We start from the raw sequence: 20,870 nt of genomic DNA on the forward strand, positions 1-20,870 counted from the left end.
TCTTTATGGTTTGACCAAAAATGAACTCCCTATAGTGGAAGCCTTAGCCAACAAGTGCAATACAACAAACTATTCCATCCAAGAACTGGCAGAAGGCGAGACAAGCTCGACAAGAGATTCCAGTACACGAGACACTTTAATGGGGACGGCAGTAATTCTGAGGATGTGGATCTCGAAATTAGAAGCTGGCATCAGTAAAAGTCATAAGAATATAAGAAATAGGAGCAGGAGTAGGCCATTCAGCCCCTGAAGCCTGCGCAGCCATTCAATAAGATCATGGCTGATCTTCCAGCTCAACTCCACCTTCCCGCACTATCCCCATATGCCTGGATTCCCTTAATATCCAAAAATCTATCGATCTCTCTCTTGAATATACTCAAAGACTGAGCCTCCACAGATCTCCGGGGTAGAGAATTCCAAAGATTTACCACCCTCTGAGTGAAGACATTTCTTATCTTCTGTCCTAAATGGTTGACCCCTTATTCTGAGACTGCGACCCCTGGTTCTAGACTCCCCAGCCAGAGGAACCATCCTCCCTGCATCTACCCTGTCAAGTTCTGTTAGAATTTTGTATGTTTCAATGAGATCTCCTCTCATTCTACAAAACTCTAGAGAATATAGGCCTACTCTGCTCAATTTCTCCTCATAGGACAATACCCCATCCCAGGAATCAGTCGGTGAACCTTTGTTGCAATCCCTCTATGGCAAGTACATCCTTCCTTAGGTAAGGAGACCAAAACTGCACACAATACTCCAGGTGTGGACTCACCAGGACCCTATGGACTAGAACCTCCACTTTTTTTGCAGGCTTAACGCCCACTTTACCGCTGAAATGATGTATAACGCCCATATATCGCCCATTTTGGCACAAACTGACGGGCTTTTTTAGGAAACTTATCGCTGAGATTTACTTTCCCCATGGGCTTAATGCCGGGAAAAAAATATTACCGCCCGGCCACTTTTTTGGGCGGAACCAGCAGAATGGGCAAAATCAACACCCATAATATCGCCCAGCGTTACTTTCTGCACGGAATTCACGCTGAGATTCAATATGAACACCCGCCCACTGTTTTTTGTCATAAAGAGCATATTTGCCCAAACTAGTGGCCATGGAGATCGCCCATCGTCAATTTCATCACCTCGCACACATATCGCTCACAATATCGCTCGCTCAAAAAACCGCCCACAAAAAGTGGAACGAGCCGGAACAAACGCCAGCGGTGTGGCTGGCATTTGTTAAATCCCACTTTTACGTGAGGAGCTGATATCTGAAAGATTTGCCTGAAAGAGCGCTGATGTGAGTGACAACGTCAACACACTACTGTGTGTGTGCAGCTCAGACATCAATGGTGCCCATCAAAGTTTAAGTTGATTGAAGTTAAATGTGATTATACCCTTTGATGTTAAGGAATCACCAGCATGTAATGGTGCAGCTATCTGAGCCAATGTGCTACATGGTTTTGTTAAATAAAAAACATTTAAACCGAACATTAGTCTGAAATCATCAGTATTTCAGTACAAACCAACCCCACCCCCCACACTTCTCCTCCCCACCTCTACCCCTTCCCCTCCTGACTCTGAGCTGCCTGGCCGAAGGGGTCCTCAGACGATGCTTCATGGAGTGGGAGAGGCCGAAGCGCTGCTTGGACGGATATGGGAGAGGACGGTCCCGAGGGGGAACCTGCTCCAAGCCAGAAGATAGAAACATAGAAAATAGGTGCAGGAGTAGGCCATTCGGCCCTTCGAGCCTGCACCTCCATTCAATGAGTTCATGGCTGAACATGCAACTTCAGTACCCCATTCCTGCTTTCTCACCATACCCCTTGATTCCCCTAGTAGTAAGGACTACATCTAACTCCTTTTTGAATATATTTAGTGAATTGGCCTCAACAACTTTCTGTGGTAGAGAATTCCACAGGTTCACCACTCTCTGGGTGAAGAAGTTTCTCCTCATCTCGGTCCTAAATGGCTTACCCCTTATCCTTAGACTGTGACCCCTGGTTCTGGACTTCCCCAACATTGGGAACATTCTTCCTGTATCTAATCTGTCTAAACCCGTCAGAATTTTAAACGTTTCTATGAGATCTCCTCTCATGCTTCTGAACTCCAGTGAATACAAGCCTAGTCTTTCTTGATATGTCAGTCCCGCCATCCCGGGAATCAGTCTGGTGAACCTTCGCTGCACTCCCTCAATAGCAAGAATGTCCTTCCTCAAGTTATGAGACCAAAACTGTACACAATACTCCAGGTGTGGCCTCACCAAGGCCCTGTACAACTGTAGCAACACCTCCCTGCCCCTGTACTCAAATCCCCTCGCTATGAAGGCCAACATGCCATTTGCTTTCTTAACCGCCTGCTGTACCTGCATGCCAACCTTCAATGACTGATGTACCATGACACCCAGGTTTCATTGCACCTCCCCTTTTCCTAATCTGTCACCATTCAGATAATAGTCTGTCTCTCTGTTTTTACCAAAGTGGATAACCTCACATTTATCCACATTATACTTCATCTGCCATGCATTTGTCCACTCACCTAACCTTTCCAAGTCACTCTGCAGCCTCATAGCATCCTCCTCGCAGCTCACACTGCCACCCAACTTAGTGTCATCCGCAAATTTGGAGATACAACATTTAATCCCCTCATCTAAATCATTAATGTACAATGTAAACAGTTGGGGCTCCAGCACAGAACCTTGCGGTACCCCACTAGTCACTGCCTGCCATTCTGAAAAGTACCCGTTTACTCCTACTCTTTGCTTCCTGTCTGCCAACCAGTTCTCAATCCACGTCAGCACACTACCCCCAATCCCATGTGCTTTAACTTTGCACATTAATCTCTCGTGTGGGACCTTGTCGAAAGCCTTCTGAAAATCCAAATACATCACATCAACTGGTTCTCCCTTGTTCACTCTACTGGAAACATCCTCAAAAAATTCCAGAAGATTTGTCGAGCATGATTTCCCTTTCACAAATCGATGCTGTCTTGGACCTATCATGTCACCTCTTTCCAAATGCGCTGCTATGACATCCTTAATAATTGATTCCATCATTTTACCCACTACCGATGTCAGGCTGACCGGTCCATAATTTCCTGTTTTCTCTCTCCCTCCTTTTTTAAAAAGTGGGGTTACATTGGCTACCCTCCACTCCATAGGAACTGATCCAGAGTCTATGGACTGTTGGAAAATGACTGTCAATGCATCCACTATTTCCAAGGCCATCTCCTTAAGTACTCTGGAATGCAGTCCATCAGGCCCTGGGGATTTACCGGCCTTCAATCCCATCAATTTCCCAAACACAATTTCCCGACTAATAAGGATTTCCCTCAGTTCCTCCTTCTTACTAGACCCTCTGACCCCTTTTATATCCGGAAGGTTGTTTGTGTCCTCCTTAGTGAATACTGAACCAAAGTACTTATTCAATTGGTCTGCCAATTCTTTGTTCCCAGTTATGACTTCCCCTGATTCTGACTGCAGGGGATCTATGTTTGTCTTTACTAACCTTTTTCTCTTTACATATCTATAGAAGCTTTTGCAGTCCGTCTTAATGTTCCCTGCAAGCTTCCTCTCGTACTCTATTTTCCCTGCCCTAATCAAACCCTTTGGCTCCTCTGCTGAGTTCTAAATTTCTCCCAGTCCCCGGGTTTGCTGCTATTTCTGGCCAATTTGTATGCCACTTCCTTGGCTTTAATACTATCCCTGATTTCCCTTGACAGTCATGGTTGAGCCACCTTCCCTTTTTTATTTTTACACCAGACAGGGATGTACAATTGTTGTAGTTCATCCATGCGGTCTCTAAATGTCTGCCATTGCCCATCCACTGTCAACCCCTTAAGTATCATTCGCCAATCTATCCTAGCCAATTCACGCCTCATACCCTCAAAGTTATCCTTCTTTAAGTTCTGGACCATGGTCTCTGAATTAACGGTTTCATTCTCCATCCTAATGCAGAATTCCACCATATTATGGTCACTCTTCCCCAAGGGGCCTCGCACAACGAGGTTGCTAATTAATCCTCTCTCATTACACAACACCCAATCGAAGATGGCCTCCCCCCTAGTTAGTTCCTCAACATATTGGTCCAGAGAACCATCCCTTCTGCACTCCAGGAAATCCTCCTCCACTGTATTACTTCCAGTTTGTTGCTGCTGGCTCTCATATATGGTTGGCAATGGGGGTGCAGCACCTTGGGGTGCAGTGCCCCGCTCCGGGACCACTGGGAGCCCTCTGCCACCAGTGTTCCTGACTACCAGCTCCAGGGCCTCCTCCATCCCTTTCATGTTATATCTTATTTGTTGGACAAAAACTCGGTGCCAACTTTGTTCTTGATGCTTAGTAGGCTTTTTGCTGCTGGTGAATCTCCGTCGTTCCTCCCACAACAGCCAGACAAGCACACACCACAGCCACACAAGCACACACCACAGCCACACATGCTTGCAGTGCCTCTGAGCTCCCTCTTTTTCAGTCTCCTCTTCTGTGCATGTCATGATGACCCTTGACCTCCTGAATCGCGGGAATCAAGCATTGCCATGCCGTTGCGAAGGACGGCCACACTTTACGGCAGAAGGTCAAAAAAATTTAACGTTACCGCGCATTTGATATCGCTTGCGGTAACGCCCATTTTCAAAAAAAGAAACTAGATGTTTTGAGAATGGGTGAGAAGCCGACGATCAGAAAACCCTTTTGTAACACCCACGCCAGAAATAACGCCCATTTTTGGGCGATAAGCATAAGGTGGAGGTTCTAGCCCTATATAATTGCAGTAAGACGTCTTTACTCTTATACTCAAATCCTCTTGTATCAAAGGCCAACATACCATTTGCTTTCTTAACTGCTTGCTGTACCTGCATGTTAACTTTCAATGATTTGTGCACAAAGATACCCAGGTTCCTCTGAACACCAACATTTCCACCTTGACGATATCAGGTTATTGTAAAAACCCAACTAATTCACTAATATCCTTTCGGGAAGAAAACCTGCCTTACCTGACTCGAGTCCCACACCAATCTGATTAACTCTTGACTGCCATGTAGTGGAAGGGGGAATAGCAGGTAGTTACCAAATTGAGGGGGGCGGGGGGGCGGAAAAGAGTCACGTCAATATGCCAAACTCTCGTGTAAACCATCCTGCAAAGAATGAGTCGTGCAATTATTGCTTATTATATATATCCTATTGGATACATTGTATTGTTCCCGTTTAAGAAAGCTACGTGCTCCTATTTTAAACTAGGTGAACTACAATCACCTTTTCTCAAGGTTGAAAACCGATATGAATAAATTTACCTGAAACTTGAGAAAATTATGTAAAATCAAGAAAGAACACTGTAGCTTTAAAAGGGAAATATATAAAAGTATGAATAGTAATGGGGATTTTTTGTTGGAAAAGAAAACGACTTACTTTCTTAAATTTGCTTAATAACTGATTCACAAAGGATTAAAAAATACCAAGTAAAGTCAAGTGTAGCTGCGAGCCTAGACAGGAAGTAAAACAAGATCACTTTTCCACCTTTCAACACTGATCACACCCTTCCTTCATAAAAATACTATACTCATTCATACATGCACATAGACCAACAGAGGAGTTTACCTGGCTCTAGTTTGTATATTCTTTACAAAAACTGGGGAAGGCAACATCCTCTAGAAAACAGTCAGTGACTTAAACAATTGCACATGTGCAAGCTTGAGGATGATTAACGGTTTTAAAACAAATCTGGTTTCTGTACAAATCGCTCTGCAGTATAAACCAGTATAGTATCTGTATCTAGAATAAACATGCAACTAGCATCACAAAACTGTTTCAGAAAGGAAAAAAACTGCTTGTGAAGAGTGAGGGGTGACCTGATAGAGGTTTTTGATTGTGAAAGAGTTTGATTGGGTAGATGTAGAGAAGAAGGGGCATAATTTTAAGGTGGTTGGTGGAAGGTTCAGAGGGGATTTGAGGGGAAGCTTCTTCACGCAGAGAGTTGTGGGGGTCTGGAACTCACTGCCTGGAAGGCTGGTAGAGGTAGAAACCCTCACCACATTTAAAAGGTGCTTGGATGGGCACTTGAAGTGCCGTAATCTGCAGGGTTATAGGCCTAGAGCTGGTAAATGGGATTAGACTGGATAACCTCTTGTTGGCCGGCGCAGATACAATGGTAAGTGCTTCAGGGAATTGAATATGGCCAGAGTGATCTCCTGGACTAGTTTCGATCGCCTGGATGGATTGGTGAGGAATTTCCCCACATTTTTTTCTCCCCAATTGGCCTGGGTTTTTAAAACTGGTTTTTGCCTCTCCTGGGAGATCGCATGGCTCCAGTTGGGGTGGAGTGTAAAATGTTGCAATGCATGGAGTGTCGCAGTTGTGTGGGGAGGACTGATTGGGCCGAATGCTCTTTACCTTTCCGCCATTGGTTTATATGTAACCTTCATGGATGCTGACAGAGGGCCGTGTGACTCTTGTCGGCTGGCACAGACACGATGGGCCAAAATGGCCTCCCTCTGCACTGTAAATGTTTATGTTTCTAAGATATTTTCACTTGCGGGTGACACCAGAAGTCGGTGCCATAAATATAAGACAGTCACTAATAAATCCAATAGGGAATTGATAAGAAACTTCTTTACCCAGAGAGTGGTTAGAATGTGGCATTCACTACCACAAGGAGCAGTTGAGGCAAATAACATAGATGAATTTATAGGGAAGCTAGATAAGTACATGAGGGAGAAAGGAATGGAAGGATATGTTGTTGGGGTTAGATGAAGAAAGGTGGGAGGAGGCTCATGTGGAGCATAAACACCGGCATAGACCTGTTGGGCCTGTTTCTGTGCTGTAAATACTTTGGAACACTGTAAAAAGCAGTTCTAGAATATAAATACAGATGATGTTCCAATGTATCCTCAATAGAACTAGACTATAAGCTGTCCAAGTTTAATATATGCATTGATTTAAAGATGTAAAGTATGAACTGTTAGGTGTCACAAGTTTAATTCTAGTACAAAATAATTCAACGTAGGTGATTGTAAAATACTGTGAAATAAGTCATCATATTTTTTGTCATGCAAATAACTAACAGGAAAAAATGTGCATAAATCTTATCATGGGATCAATGGGCATCAAATCACAAATCTGATGAAAACAAATGTTTTATCTCACATGAGCTTAAGATAGTGTTTGGGATAAAGCCACAGTAACCTTTGAACTCAAATTAATAAAATTATGGATTCTTAGAAGGATATGGGGTATTTCATATGCAGGTTTCATTCCAACCACACAGATGGAGTTGAGTTTCTTCATTGCAGTTAGGCATCAGAGCGTTAGGCTGCCTGGATGTCCAAGTTCACAGCTTGTCCACATAAGCGTTTTATAAAAAGAAATGCTTAAGGCTTTGATTACCTGCCTATTGAGAAGAAATTGCTTGATATTCAAAAGAAAAGATGCTCTATAACTGACAGAGTTTCTCATGGTCTAGAATTCCCTCTTTCCTTCACTACTACATGTGCAATCAGGGGCTCCATAAGGAATTATTCCCACATAATTTAGTACTAAAAGCTGTATTTTCAGGAATTTACTGAAAAGAACTACAAGGCTGTTGAATTATTTTTAATATAAATATTTGAAAATTTATGTTTGGTCATTGCACTGAATTAATATCTTGCGGTGCGTTTTTGCTTTTGTGCTTTTTATTTGCGACTAAATTTAACCAAATGATTTTAGTTGAATGGATTGAACTAGGGCATGCTATTTTACATCTTTGATGGCAATGGCAGAATGTGGTAGACATTCTCCAATGCACAACACATCACAATTAGATGCTAACCGTTAGACCTATGCATGCTAACCTGTACACAGTGGTGAATAAAAACACAGGTTTTGGTTCATAAAGGATTTGATCTGCTGCTGGAAACTAGTCTAGCAGGGATCACAGGAGCAAATGTTGGGGAAAAGGCTGAACTCCAGCAAGATTCACTCAGCTCCAGGTATCTCCACTTCAAAACATAGTTCATATTCCATGGCTATGTTGAGATTACATGTTGAGGCGACCTTTAATAAAGGTAAAATCCCATTGAACTCTTCATTCCGTTTCTGCTAACCTGTTGCAGACTTAATTTTAAGTAATTGCTCTCCATCGCAAGACAAATTGATTAGTACAAAAACAAAATGCTGCGGATGCTGGAATCTGAAATAAAAACAGAAAATGCTGGAAATACTCAACAGGTCAGGTAGCATCTGTGGAGAGAGAAACACAATTAACGTTTCAGGTTGATGACCCTTTGTCAGATTAGTATCTTTGAATCAACCACTTCTGGTTTGGCTTGTTTACACTTAGTTCATTTACTGGAGTTGAACAATTACAGTCATGAACTTACCATATTCAGTCATTGATGAAGATGTTCCTTTGAAGATTTTGAGGTAATCAGATGTACATTGCTGCAAATCTAAGTCTCCAAATTTCAGGAGAATTTTCTTTCCCTGAGGCACTTGGATTTGCCATTCACACCAGGTATGATTTGGGTAGGTTCCAGGATAATTCCTTGATGTCAATGTTCCACTGCCAGGACCTAACAGCATGTAACCACATCCATCACCTGTTAAAACAGGTCATTAAAAAAATATATGAAATGCTCGATACATAGTGTGTTCCTTTCTAGATTGTGGCTGTCTTTACTTTTTCTTTAAGTACTGATTTCATGAAAGGCCAGCCGGCACGCAATCACGCAGTTTAAAAAAATACTTCTAGTTTTGTCCTGGGGCGGGGGAGGGATTGGAATTACATTTAGACATGCCGTTCAAAAGCAGTTCAAGAATAAATTATATATAACACCATTCTTAATAGGCAGGTAATGCAGTACAAAAGAGCTTTCACAAAAAAACTTAGAAGGAATCTCTTCAACCCATACTCTCCACATTCACTGCAAAAGGTAGCTTCCATCGGCAGCACTGCACCCACTAACTGAATTTCAACCTGATGCACAAAATGTTCCAGTTTAACAATCCGCCCTTGTACCATTGGTGCATACACCAGAAATAACATGGGCTGCCCACCATACACTCTTAACCTCTCAAGACAGGTGGAAAAACACAACCCTGACAGATCAAATACTTCACGCCAAAACTACTAATCAATCTTATTACAAAGGAAGTGCAAGCAGAGGCAAGTTAAATCAACAGCTAAATTGCCAATACGACAATAAGCTGGCCCAATTTTTTTTAAATTTAGTTTACTGAGATAAAAGTAAGAATGTGTTTTCAATTCTTAAGAGTCATTTTTCAAAATCTTTTTGATGAGGTTTTTCATGTAAATATACACCTTTGTCCTTACAGAATTCTACATCAGCATATGACCTGGAAATATGGGCGCACTGAATGAATTGAAAACAGAAGGTGAAATAGAGTAATCATACCTGGTCCATGCTGCATCTCACACCTCAAATCAAAAGATATTTCCTCATGAAGCAAATTTATTTAAAGAAGCCGTTGATTCCCAACAAGAGGTCAACACAAGTTTTTAAACCAATCATATTTTCCAGGCAATGGCTTTTGACACCTTGACAGGCATTAAGTAGTTTAGTCTCAAGCAACCTTATGCATCTCCTGCAACTTTGCATGTGAATATTTTGGAAGCCAGGTTGTCTGGAAAATTACTTGAACGTAATGAGGACTGCTTATAGACGAAGGCATAAACAAAATTAGCAGAAATCCTATGCACTTCAGTGTAAAACCCAGATAACAGGTTGTGCATTAACACTCTCAGGCCCTCACATGAAGACAGAGGAAGTCTCATCAGACACAGAATTTACAGCTTCCATTTTAAACTTCCCAGTGCCTCAACTTGCATATCATTCAAATAAAAACAGAGATATTTCAGAATTTGAAACACAGTGGAACCCTGCTTCCATCACAAGGGCCTTCATCAAAACAAATCTTTACTTTTAACTGATTATTTGAATCCCAACTGATTCAGTCATCACTTGTAGTCAGTCATAGACTAGTCAATCCCCCTTGATGTTGTACACAGGGATTCAAGACCAAGAGCAGTCTTCAAATGATGCCGGGGAAGAGAGTGGGGGATAATTGGATAAACATTGCAGGCACAATGCAGTTCCCATTTTAAAGTCATTCTGACCTTATTCTTATTTAATATACATTATTTACAGTTAATAGCAGAATTTATGGCAATTTTGGAAGCAGTGTTGGCTGGAGCAAGAGTTCTCTGCAGTACAGATTGAGAAGCTGGGAAACACAACAGAGATCTACAGCACTATCACTGCCAGGAGCATACAACAAGTTTGCATAAGCAGTTTCCATGAGAAATGTGGACATAGCAGTTTACAATGGGAAAAAGTTGACCTGCGAAATGTAACAAAAACCTAACAGCAGGAAATTAGGCATGGTAGACAGGAAGTGGGCACAGATGCAGGATTTATAATATAGAAGGAGGAATAGTCAAAATAAGAGGAAATTTGTTTGATGGGACAGGAGAAGCTGCACAAGTTAATCTACCAGAACAGTTGTGTTTATGTAGCTTGTGTACCTTGTATAGATGTAGAAATGAACTGTACAGAGTGTGGAGCTGAGGTTGGAAGTAGTGTGTGGGTGGGGGAGGATCTCTGAAAGAGACAAGATTGGTAACAGTTGCCGTATTTTGGACTTTAGGTACATTTTGAGCCAGGGGCGCTTAACTCGTGACTAAAACAGTGAAAGAGAAACCCATTTTTCAATTATAGACATCTCACCATGTATATTGATTAGAAAAATTGGCCTTTATTTATATGTATATTGCCTTTCACAAGCAAAGCACTTCACAACAGAGATTGGGGTGGTCTTGGACCTGGCCTGGAGGCTGTGTAGGTTAAACAGCTTCACACTGGTTCTGTAGTTTACTTCCAACCAAGCGGGAAGCTTGTTGATTGTGAGGTGGATCATGGCAGTGAGGAAGATTGAGAAGAGAGTTGGAGCGAAGGTGAAGCCCTGTTTGACCCCAGTCCGGACGTGGATTGGGTCTGTAATGGAACCGCTGGTGAGGATCACGGCCTGCATGTCGTCGTGGAGCAGGTGCATGCCAGACACGAGACTCCCTAAGCAATTGCACTATGCGGAGCTCCTTCATGGCAAACGATCCAAAGGTGGGCAGCGGAAACGCAACAAGGACACCCGCTAAGCCTTCCTGGTAAAGAGCGACATCACCACTGACACCTGGGAGTCATAGAAACATAAAAGATAGGTGCAGGAGTAGGCCATTCGGCCCTTCGAGCCTGCACCACCATTCAATAAGATCATGGCTGATCATTCACCTCAGTACCGCTTTCCTGCTTTCTCTCCATACCCCTTGATCCCTTTAGCCATAAGGGCCATATCTAACTCCCTCTTGAATATATCCAATGAACTGGCATCAACAACTCTCCGCGGTAGGGAATTCCACAGGTTAACAACTCTGAGTGAAGAAGTTTCTACTCATCTCAGTCCTAAATGGCTTACCCCTTATCCTTAGACTGTGTCCCCTGGTTCTGAACTTCTCCACCATTGAGAACATTCTTCCTGCATCTAACCTGTCCAGTCCTGTCAGAATTTTATATGTTTCTATGAGATCCCCTCTCATCCTTCTAAACTCCAGTGAATACAGGCCCAGTCGATCCATTCTCTCCTCATGTGTCAGTCCTGCCATCCTGGGAATCAGTCTGGTGAACCTTTGCTGCACTCCCTCAATAGCAAGAACATCCTTCCTCAGATTAGGAGACCAAAACTCAACACAATATTCCAGGTGAGGCCTCACTAAGGCCCTGTACAACTGCAGTAAGACCTCCCTGCTCCTATACTCAAATGCCCTAGCTATGAAGGCCAACATACCATTTGCCTTCTTCACCGCCTGCTGTACCTGCATGCCAACTTTCAATGACTGATGTACCCCATGACACCCAGGTCTCATTGCACCTCCCCCTTTTCCTAATCTGCCGCCATTCAGATAATATTCTGCCTTCCTGTTTTTGCCACCAAAGTGGATAACCTCACATTTATCCACATTATACTGCATCTGCCATGCATTTGCCCACTCACCTAACCTGTCCAAGGCACCCTGCAGCCTTTTAGCATCCTCCTCACCACTCACACCGCCACCCAGCTTAGTGTCATCTGCAAACTTGGAGATATTACACTCAATTCCCTCATTCAAATCATTAATGTATATGATAAATAGCTGGGGTCCCAGCACTGAGCCCTGCGGCACCCCACGAGTCACTGCCTGCCATTCTGAAAAGGACCCGTTTATCCCGACTCTCTGCTTCCTGTATGCCAACCAGTTCTTTATCCACACCAGTACACTACCCCCAATACCATGTGCTTTAATTTTGCACACCAATCTCTGTGTGGGACCTTGTCAAAAGCCTTTTGGAAGTCCAAATACACCACATCCACTGGTTCTCTCTTGTCCACTCTACTAGTAACATCCTCAAAAAATTCTAGAAGATTTGTCAAGTAGGATTTCCCTTTCATAAATCCATGCTGACTATTTCATCTTTAATAATTGATTCCAACATTTTCCCCACAACCAATGTCAGGCTAACCGGTCCATAATTACCTGCTTTCTCTCTCCCTCCTTCTTTAAAAAGTGGTGTTACATTATCTACCCTCCAGTCCATAGGAGCTGATCCAGAGTCGATAGACTGTTGGAAAATGATCTCCAATGCATCCACTATTTCTAGGGCTACTTTCTTAAGTACTGTGGGATGCAGACCATCAGGCCCCGGGGATTTATCAGCCTTCAATCCCATCAATTTCCCTCACACAATTTCCCACCTAATAAGGATTTCCTTCAGTTCCTCCTTCTCACTAGATCCTCAGTTCCTTAGTATTTCCAGAAGGTTATTTGTGTCTTCCTTCGTGAAGACAGAACTAAAGTATTTGTTTAACTGGTCCGCCATTTCTTTGTTCCCCATTATAAATTCACCTGAATCTGACTGCAAGGGACCAACGTTTGTTTTCACTAATCTTTTTCTCTTCGCAGATCTATAGAAGCTTGTGCAGTCAGTTTTTATGTTCCCAGCAAGCTTCCTCTCATAATCTATTTTCCCCCTCCTATTTAAACCCTTTGTCCTCCTCTGCTGTATTACAAAATTCTCCCAGTCCTCAGGTTTGCTGCTTTTTCTGGCCGAAGACCGCCCTAAGTGGAGAAAGTGCATCCTGGAGGGCGTTGAGCTCTTTGAATCTCAATGCCACGATTGTGAAGAGGACAGGTGCAGGCAATGGAAGGAGCATGTGACAAATCAGTCCCACCACCCCCCCCTTCCCCGGACGAATGTCTGTCCCACCTGTGACAGGGTCTGTGGCTCTCGTATTGGACTATTCAGCCACCGAAGGACTCACTTTAGGAGTGGAAGCAAGTCTTCCTCGATTCCGAGGGACTGCCTATGATGATGACTTCACAACCTATTAAATGCTTCTGAAGCGTAGTCAGTGGGAAACATGGCAGCCAATTTGCACACAGCAAGGTCCAACAAACAGCAATGAAATAAGTGACCAGATAACGACGATGGGGGAGGAATAAATGTTAGCCAGAAGTTCAGGAGAACTTCCCATAGGAAGTTATGCCCACCTAAGAGGACAGACAAGGTCCCAGTTTAACATCTCATCTGAAAGACTGCACCTTCAATTGTGCAGCACTGTAGTAGGAAATGTTTTAGGGAGGGAATTCCAGTGAGAACTGCAAAAGCAATCTGAAAGCTCTGTCCACAATGGTGGGGCAAAGGAAGGGCAGGGTACATAAATGGGAGTCAGAGGGCCAAAGACACGGGTTGGTATTTCAGGCTGAAGGAGATTGCAGAGAAATGGTTGAGCTAGGAAATAGAAGGATTTGGAAATGAGGATGAGAATTTTAAATTCAATGTACTGAGGGCAGGAAGTCGACAGTCAGCAGGTAGGGTGGTGGGGAAGGTGAAGAGGGAGGCTGAATGTTGGATAGGATACAGACAGCTGAGCTTATGGAGGGTGGAGGATGGGTGGCCAGCAAGAATGAAATTGGCAAAATCATGTCTAGGGATGACAAAAGCGTGGATAAGGATTACGGCAGTGGTAAGGGTGAGGGAGGAGCAATGTTGCAGAGCTGGAAGTAAGCAATCTTGATGATGGATGAGATGTGGGATTTGAAGCTTAGCTCTGGATGGAACAAGAGGCTGGGTTTAATAGTCACATCCAGCTGGAGTGAGCGACCAGAGTATGGCATTCATAGCAGGGATCAAAAATGGCTTCCAGATGTTCAAAAAGCAACATAGTACAGATGCTAGAAATTTGAAATAAAAACAGAAAATGCTGAAAACACTAAGCAGGTCAGGCAACATCAGTGGAAAGAGGAAGGTAGGGTTAATGTTTCAGTTCTATGACAAAAAATCAATGACCTGAAACATTAATCCTGCCTTCCTCTCTCCACAGATGTTGGCTGACCTGTTGAGTGTTTTCAGTATTTTCTGTTTTTATTCCAGATGTTCAGTTAGACAAAATCAATAAAGTCAGACAAACATTCTGACAGCAGAGAGCTGGTTTCAGAGTCAAGTGAAGTGATGGCAAGGTAGAGATGGGCATCATCAGCGTACATATGGAAGCACATCATGTGCCGCAGATGATGTTCCTAAGGGCAGTATGTATACAAGGAAGAACAGGGTTAGGGCTAGATCCTTGCAGGACTCAAGAGGTGACTTTGTGGGGACCAGAAAATAAATAATTGCTGGAAATGTGCGGAGTGCATTCAGATAATAGAAATGGAACTATACAAGGGCAATTTCATGAAGCTGAACAATAGAAGAAGCATTGGAGGACGAGGGCATGGTTGACCATATCAAAAGCTGCACCGAGATCTAGGAGGTTAAGGTGGTATAATGCACCATGGTCAAAAACACAAGTGTAATTTATGACTTTATTCAGCACAGCTCGATGCTGTAAGCAAGGAATAAACTGGGCTGAACATATTCAAACAGGAAGTTTTGGAAGAGATGGGTATGGAGCTCAGTGGTGATGACATGGTCAAAGGGCTTCAGAGAGAAAAAGGAAGTTAGTAATGGATCAATAGTTGGAGAAGGGTCAAAAGCAGATATTTTAAGGAGGGGTATAACAGTAGTTTTGAAAGAGTGGAGTATGGTGCCTGAGCAAAGGGAGCCATTAACAATGTGCGTTATAGCTTGGGGGCCAGACATGGTAGTTGAGTGGTCAGGAATTGAGTGAGGAGGGGGCTGGGGGTCAGGGGAACAGGAGTCTGGTCTTATGGAAAAGATAAACCTGGATTGGTAGAGGGGAGTAAGATGGGAGAGAAACTGCAAAATAATGGGAATCACACAACTAGAATTGATGGGAGACTGGGGGACAAAAGAAAGGAGAGCTAGCAACTGACGCACCTGCACAGGTGGTCTCAATCCCGAGAGGATAGAAACATAGAAGTTAGGTGCAGGAGTAGGCCATCCGGCCCTTCGAGCCTGCACCGCCATTCAATGAGTTCATGGCTGAACTTGCAACTTCAGTACCTCATTCCTGCTTTCTCACCATACCCCTTGATCCCCCTAGTAGTAAGGATGACATCTAACTCCTTTTTGAATATATTTAGTGAATTGGAATCAACAACTTTCTGTGGAAGAGAATTCCACAGGTTCACCACTCTCTGGGTGAAGAAGTTTCTCCTCATCTCGGTCCTAAATGGCTTACCCCTTATCCTTAGACTGTGACCCCTGGTTCTGGACTTCCCCAACATTAATAAGAACATAACATAAGAACATAAGAATTAGGAACAGGAGTAGGCCATCTAACCCCTCGAGCCTGCTCCGCCATTCAACAAGATCATGGCTGATCTGCCCGTGGACTCAGCTCCACTTTCCCGCCCGGTCCCCATAACCCTTAATTCACTTATTGGTTAAAAATCTATCTATCTGTGATTTGAATATATTCAATGAGCTTGCCTCAACTGCTTCCTTGGGCAGAGAATTCCACAGATTCACAACCCTCTGGGAGAAGAAATTCCTTCTCAACTCGGTTTTAAATTGGCTCCCCCGTTTTTTGAGGCTGTGCCTCCTAGTTCTAGTGTCCCCGACCAGTGGAAACAACCTCTCTGCCTCTATCCTGTCTATCCCTTTCATTATTTTAAATGTTTCTAGAAGATCACCCCTCATCCTTCTGAACTCCAACAAGTAAAGACTCAGTCTATTCAATCTATCATCATAAGGTAACCCCCTCATCTCCGGAATCAGCCTAGTGAATCGTCTCTGTACCCATTCCAAAGCTAGTATATCCTTCCTTAAGTAAGGTGACCAAAACTGCACGCAGTACTCCAGGTGCGGCCTCACCAATACCCTATACAGTTGCAGCAGGACCTCCCTGCTTTTGTACTCCATCCCTCTCGCAATGAAGGCCAACATTCCATTCGCCTTCCTGATTACCTGCTGCACCTGCAAACTAATTTTTTGGGAGTCATGCACAAGGACCCCCAGGTCCCTCTGCACCGCAGCATATTGTAATTTCTCACCATTCAAATAATATTCCTTTTTACTGTTTTTTTCCCCCAAGGTGGATAACCTCACATTTTCCGACATTGTATTCCATCTGCCAAACCTTAGCCCATTCGCGTAACCTATCCAAATCTCTTTGCAGCCTCTCTGTGTCCTCTACATAACCCGCTTTCCCAATAATCTTTGTGTCATCTGCAAATTTTGTTACACTACACTCGGTCCCCTCTTCCAGGTCATCTATGTATATTGTAAACGGTTGTGGTCCCAGTACCGATCCCTGTGGCACACCACTAACCACCGATTTCCAACCCGAAAAGGACCCATTTATCCCGGCTTTCTGCTTTCTGTTAGCCAGCCAATTCTCTATCCATGCTAATACATTTCCTCTGACTCCGCGTACCTTTATCTTCTGCAGTAACCTTTTGTGTGGCACCTTATCGAATGCCTTTTGGAAATCTAAATACACCACATCCATCGGTACACCTCTATCCACCATGCTCGTTATATCCTCAAAGAATTCCAGTAAATTAGTTAAACATGATTTCCCCTTCATGAATCCATGTTGCGTCTGCTTGATTGCACCATTCCTATCTAAATGTCCTGCTATTTCTTCCTTTATGATAGCTTCAAGCATTTTCCCCACTACAGATGTTAAACTAACCGGCCTATAGTTACCTGCCTTTTTGTCTGCCCCCTTTTTTTTTTGAACAGAGGCGTTACATTAGCTGCTTTCCAATCCGATGGTACCTCCCCAGAGTCCAGAGATTATAACGAATGCAGCTACTATAACTTCAACCATCTCTTTTAATACCCTAGGATGCATTTCATCAGGACCAGGGGACTTGTCTACCTTGAGTCCCATTAGCCTGTCCAGCACTACCCCCCTAGTGATAGTGATTGTCTCAAGGTCCTCCCTTCCCACATTCCCGTGACCAGCAATTTTTGGCATGGTTTTTGTGTCTTCCACTGTGAAGACCGAACCAAAATAATTGTTTACGGTCTCAGCCATTTCCACATTTCCCATTATTAAATCCCCCTCTCATCTTCTAAGGGACCAACATTTATTTTAGTCACTCTTTTCCGTTTTATATATCGGTAAAAGCTTTTACTATCTGTTTTTATGTTTTGCGCAAGTTTCATACTGTTCTAAGAAACAATCCCGTATGCATTCTATGAATTCCTCCTCAAGGCTACCCTGTGCGATTTGCTTTGACCAATCGATTTGTAGGTTAAAATCCCCCATTATTACTGCCGTTCCTTTTTCACATGCCTCCATTATTCCCCTGATTATTGTCCGCCCCATAATGAAGTTATTATTTGGGGGCCTATAAACTACGCCCACCAGTGACTTTTTCCCCTTACTATCTCGAACCTCCACCCACAATGATTCAACATTTTGTTCATTGGAGCCAATATCGTCTCTCACAACTGCCCTGATATCATCCTTTATTAACAGAGCTACCCCACCTCCTTTCCCTTCTTGTCTATCTTTCCGAATTGTGAGATACCCCTGTATGTTTAATTCCCAGTCTTGGCCACCCTGCAACCACGTTTCAGTAATGGCCACCAAATCATACCCATTTGTAATGATTTGTGCCGTCAACTCATTTACTTTGTTTCGAATGCTGCGTGCGTTTAGGTAAAGTGTTTTATTATTAGTTTTTAAACCATGATTTTTAGTTTTGACCCCTCCTGCAGCCCCTTTATATTCATACATATTGTCCCTTCCTATCACCTTGTGGTTTACACTTACCCCAGTGCTACTCTGCTTTGTTGCCTCCTGCCTTTTGCATTCTTTCTTGGGGTTCTGTTCATCTGAGCTCTCACCCACCCTAACTAGCTCAGAGCCCTCTCCTGGATTCCCATCCCCCTGCCAAGCTAGTTTAAAGCCCTCCCAATCGTACTATCAAAACCACCTGCGAGAACATTGGTCCCTTCTCTGTTGAGGTGTAACCTGTCCGACTTGTACAGGTCCCATCTACCCCAGAAGCGGTCCCAATTGTTCAGGAAACTAAAGCTCTCCCTCCTACACCAACGGGAGAATGGAGAGCACCAGTTCCAACTGTCGCAGGAGAGAGTGTGGAGAGCACCAGTTCAAACTGTCACAGGACAGAGACATGCAACTTCAGTACCCCATTCCTGCCTTCTCTCCATACCCCCCCTGATCCCTTTAGCAATAAGGGCCACATCTAACTCCCTTTTGTATATATCCAACGAACTGGGACGCAACAACTTTCTGTGGTAGAGAATTCCATAGGTTCACAATTCTCTGGGTGAAAAAGTTTCTTCTCATATCGGTCCTAAATGGCTTACCCCTTATCCTTAGACTGTGATCCCTGGTTCTGGACTTCCCCAACATTGGGAACATTCTTCCTGCATCTACCCTGTCCAATCCTGTCAGAATTTTATATGCTTCTATGTGATACCCTCTCATTCTTCTAAATTCCTGTGAATATAAGCCATGTCTTCTTTCTTGATGACCAGGAAAAGAGACACATTTTAGCACATTTATAAAATGAAATATCACTTTAATTCAAGGGCACATGTTGTTGTCACGTTCCCAAGGATAACATCCTTTGATTGTGCTCCCTTATGCTGGTTGATTAAATCTGTGGTTGAAATGGCAACGTGACTTAAGTAACCTGTCTAATGAATACAATGGCAGATGTTAACTTTTCACACTCTTCAGCTAAGTACGTTTTCCCTCCCTATATTATTTAGTTCTAATTAAAGAAAAAAATGAAATTTTCCTACCCAAAATGGAGGACTACCAACCCTGTAACTGACTTGAAGGTGGCCAAGGATACCTCAGCCATCCTACAGTGAGAAAAAGGTATCAAATAAAAATAAATGAGCACGTGCCTTTCCCCTAAGAGGTGAAAATCACAGGTCCCCAAGTCCTAAATGCTCTTACTCATACTTGACAGAAACACTTATGGAGGGATGGTGCATGACATCGGATTAAACATAAGAAAGCATGAAAAAAGAAAAGGCTATTCATCTCATTAAACCAGCACTACATGCACTGAGCAGCAGGGAATTGACTTCAGTCAAGCACCATCACACAGTGAGGCAATAGGTGCAAACTAAAAGGTATATGGAAACAATGGAACTATACAATATACTGCACAGAACTTCTTAAAAATATACACAAACCTGTCCTATGAAATTCAAACAGACAAGTTGTTTAATCAAAAGACTATTGACAGAACGTTGTAGCAGCCAGCTGAGGAGGGGCACCAGATGACTGTGCGGCGGAGGAATGGGGACAAACCACCAGGAACAGGACACTTTCTCTAGGTCAGCTGCAAATGGGGCTCAAATGGACAGGGCCGTTGGGCTGCCGACTAATGAGGCTGGCAATTAGGACTACGTACAGACTGAGGAGGGGTGTGGTGGTGAGGGGAGGGGTTGGGTGGCAGAGTGCAGTTGGGGAAGAGATTCAGAGAGGACACTATGGTAAAAAAAAATGACAGCTGGGGTGAAAGTGCTGCAAGGGGAAACAATATTGGGAAAGAAAAGCAAGCTACTTCAAAACCCTCAGGGCTAGAAATTCTGTTTTCAGCAAAAACGGTATTTTTCACCAAAATTATTGATTTTGCTTCGCTACCAGCCTGGAAATTCAATCTTTAATCTGTGCAGTGGTAAAAATCGACATTGCACAAGGATTCACGGCGCAAACCACGATCCTCGCCAACTTTAGTCCGAGGCCTTGGGATGGCAGAAACACACCAAAAAAAAATTGACAAAAAACAAAAAGGAAATTCACAAAACATTTACAAGACACTTATCTATCGAATTGCTGAAACAGAATTAAAAAATAAAAATGTAAATTTACCTTTTTGCAGGTCTCCATACTTACCGCTGCTGGCAGGGCTGCTACGACGGGTTTTTCCCTGTTGGTATTCTGGCCGCAGAATACGGGTGCGGAGAGAGCCAAATTTCTGTCGAAAATGCTATTTCGGGTTTTGCACAATGGTGCTCCTCTCCCAGCGGTACGTGGAAAGTGCCGAGGATCCCGCCGACCGGGTTTTCGCCAAAAAGGGTGAAATAGCACCAAAAACCCCATCGCAAAATCGCAAAATTTCTAGCTTAATATTGCCAGATCCCACAAATGCATTCAGACACAACCAGTTTTCTCTTAACTACTATGTAGCTGCTGATGCAGGTAATATTGTAACATTTATCAAAAAACCCGATCACACCACTGCCAACAGCCATAATAAATTGCAGTTAAATGATGACACATTTATAATGGCATTAACAATTGACAACTCATGGCATAGGAGTTTCAATGTATTTTGAAACAAAAAGTTGCAACCCGCTTGGCATTTTTAATATATTGATCTCGTATCAATATATTAAAAATGCCAAGATGGTTGCAACTTTGTTTTAAATACATTAAAATTTCCTCT

The 20,870-nt window shown here is 43.2% G+C and overlaps 1 protein-coding gene across 1 annotated transcript in view; it reads right to left on the reverse strand.

Moving 5' to 3' along the window:
• The window catches only part of dcbld1 (discoidin, CUB and LCCL domain containing 1), a 172,886-nt gene that overhangs the window by 117,532 nt on the left and 34,484 nt on the right, over positions 1–20,870 (reverse strand). The window contains exon 4 of the mRNA XM_070884221.1: positions 8,347–8,565. Coding sequence (XP_070740322.1) covers positions 8,347–8,565 — 219 coding nt within the window. The remainder of the gene's footprint in view (positions 1–8,346; positions 8,566–20,870) is intronic.

This window comes from Pristiophorus japonicus, chromosome 7, assembly GCF_044704955.1.
Source record: "Pristiophorus japonicus isolate sPriJap1 chromosome 7, sPriJap1.hap1, whole genome shotgun sequence".
Classification (NCBI taxonomy): Eukaryota; Metazoa; Chordata; class Chondrichthyes; family Pristiophoridae; genus Pristiophorus; species Pristiophorus japonicus.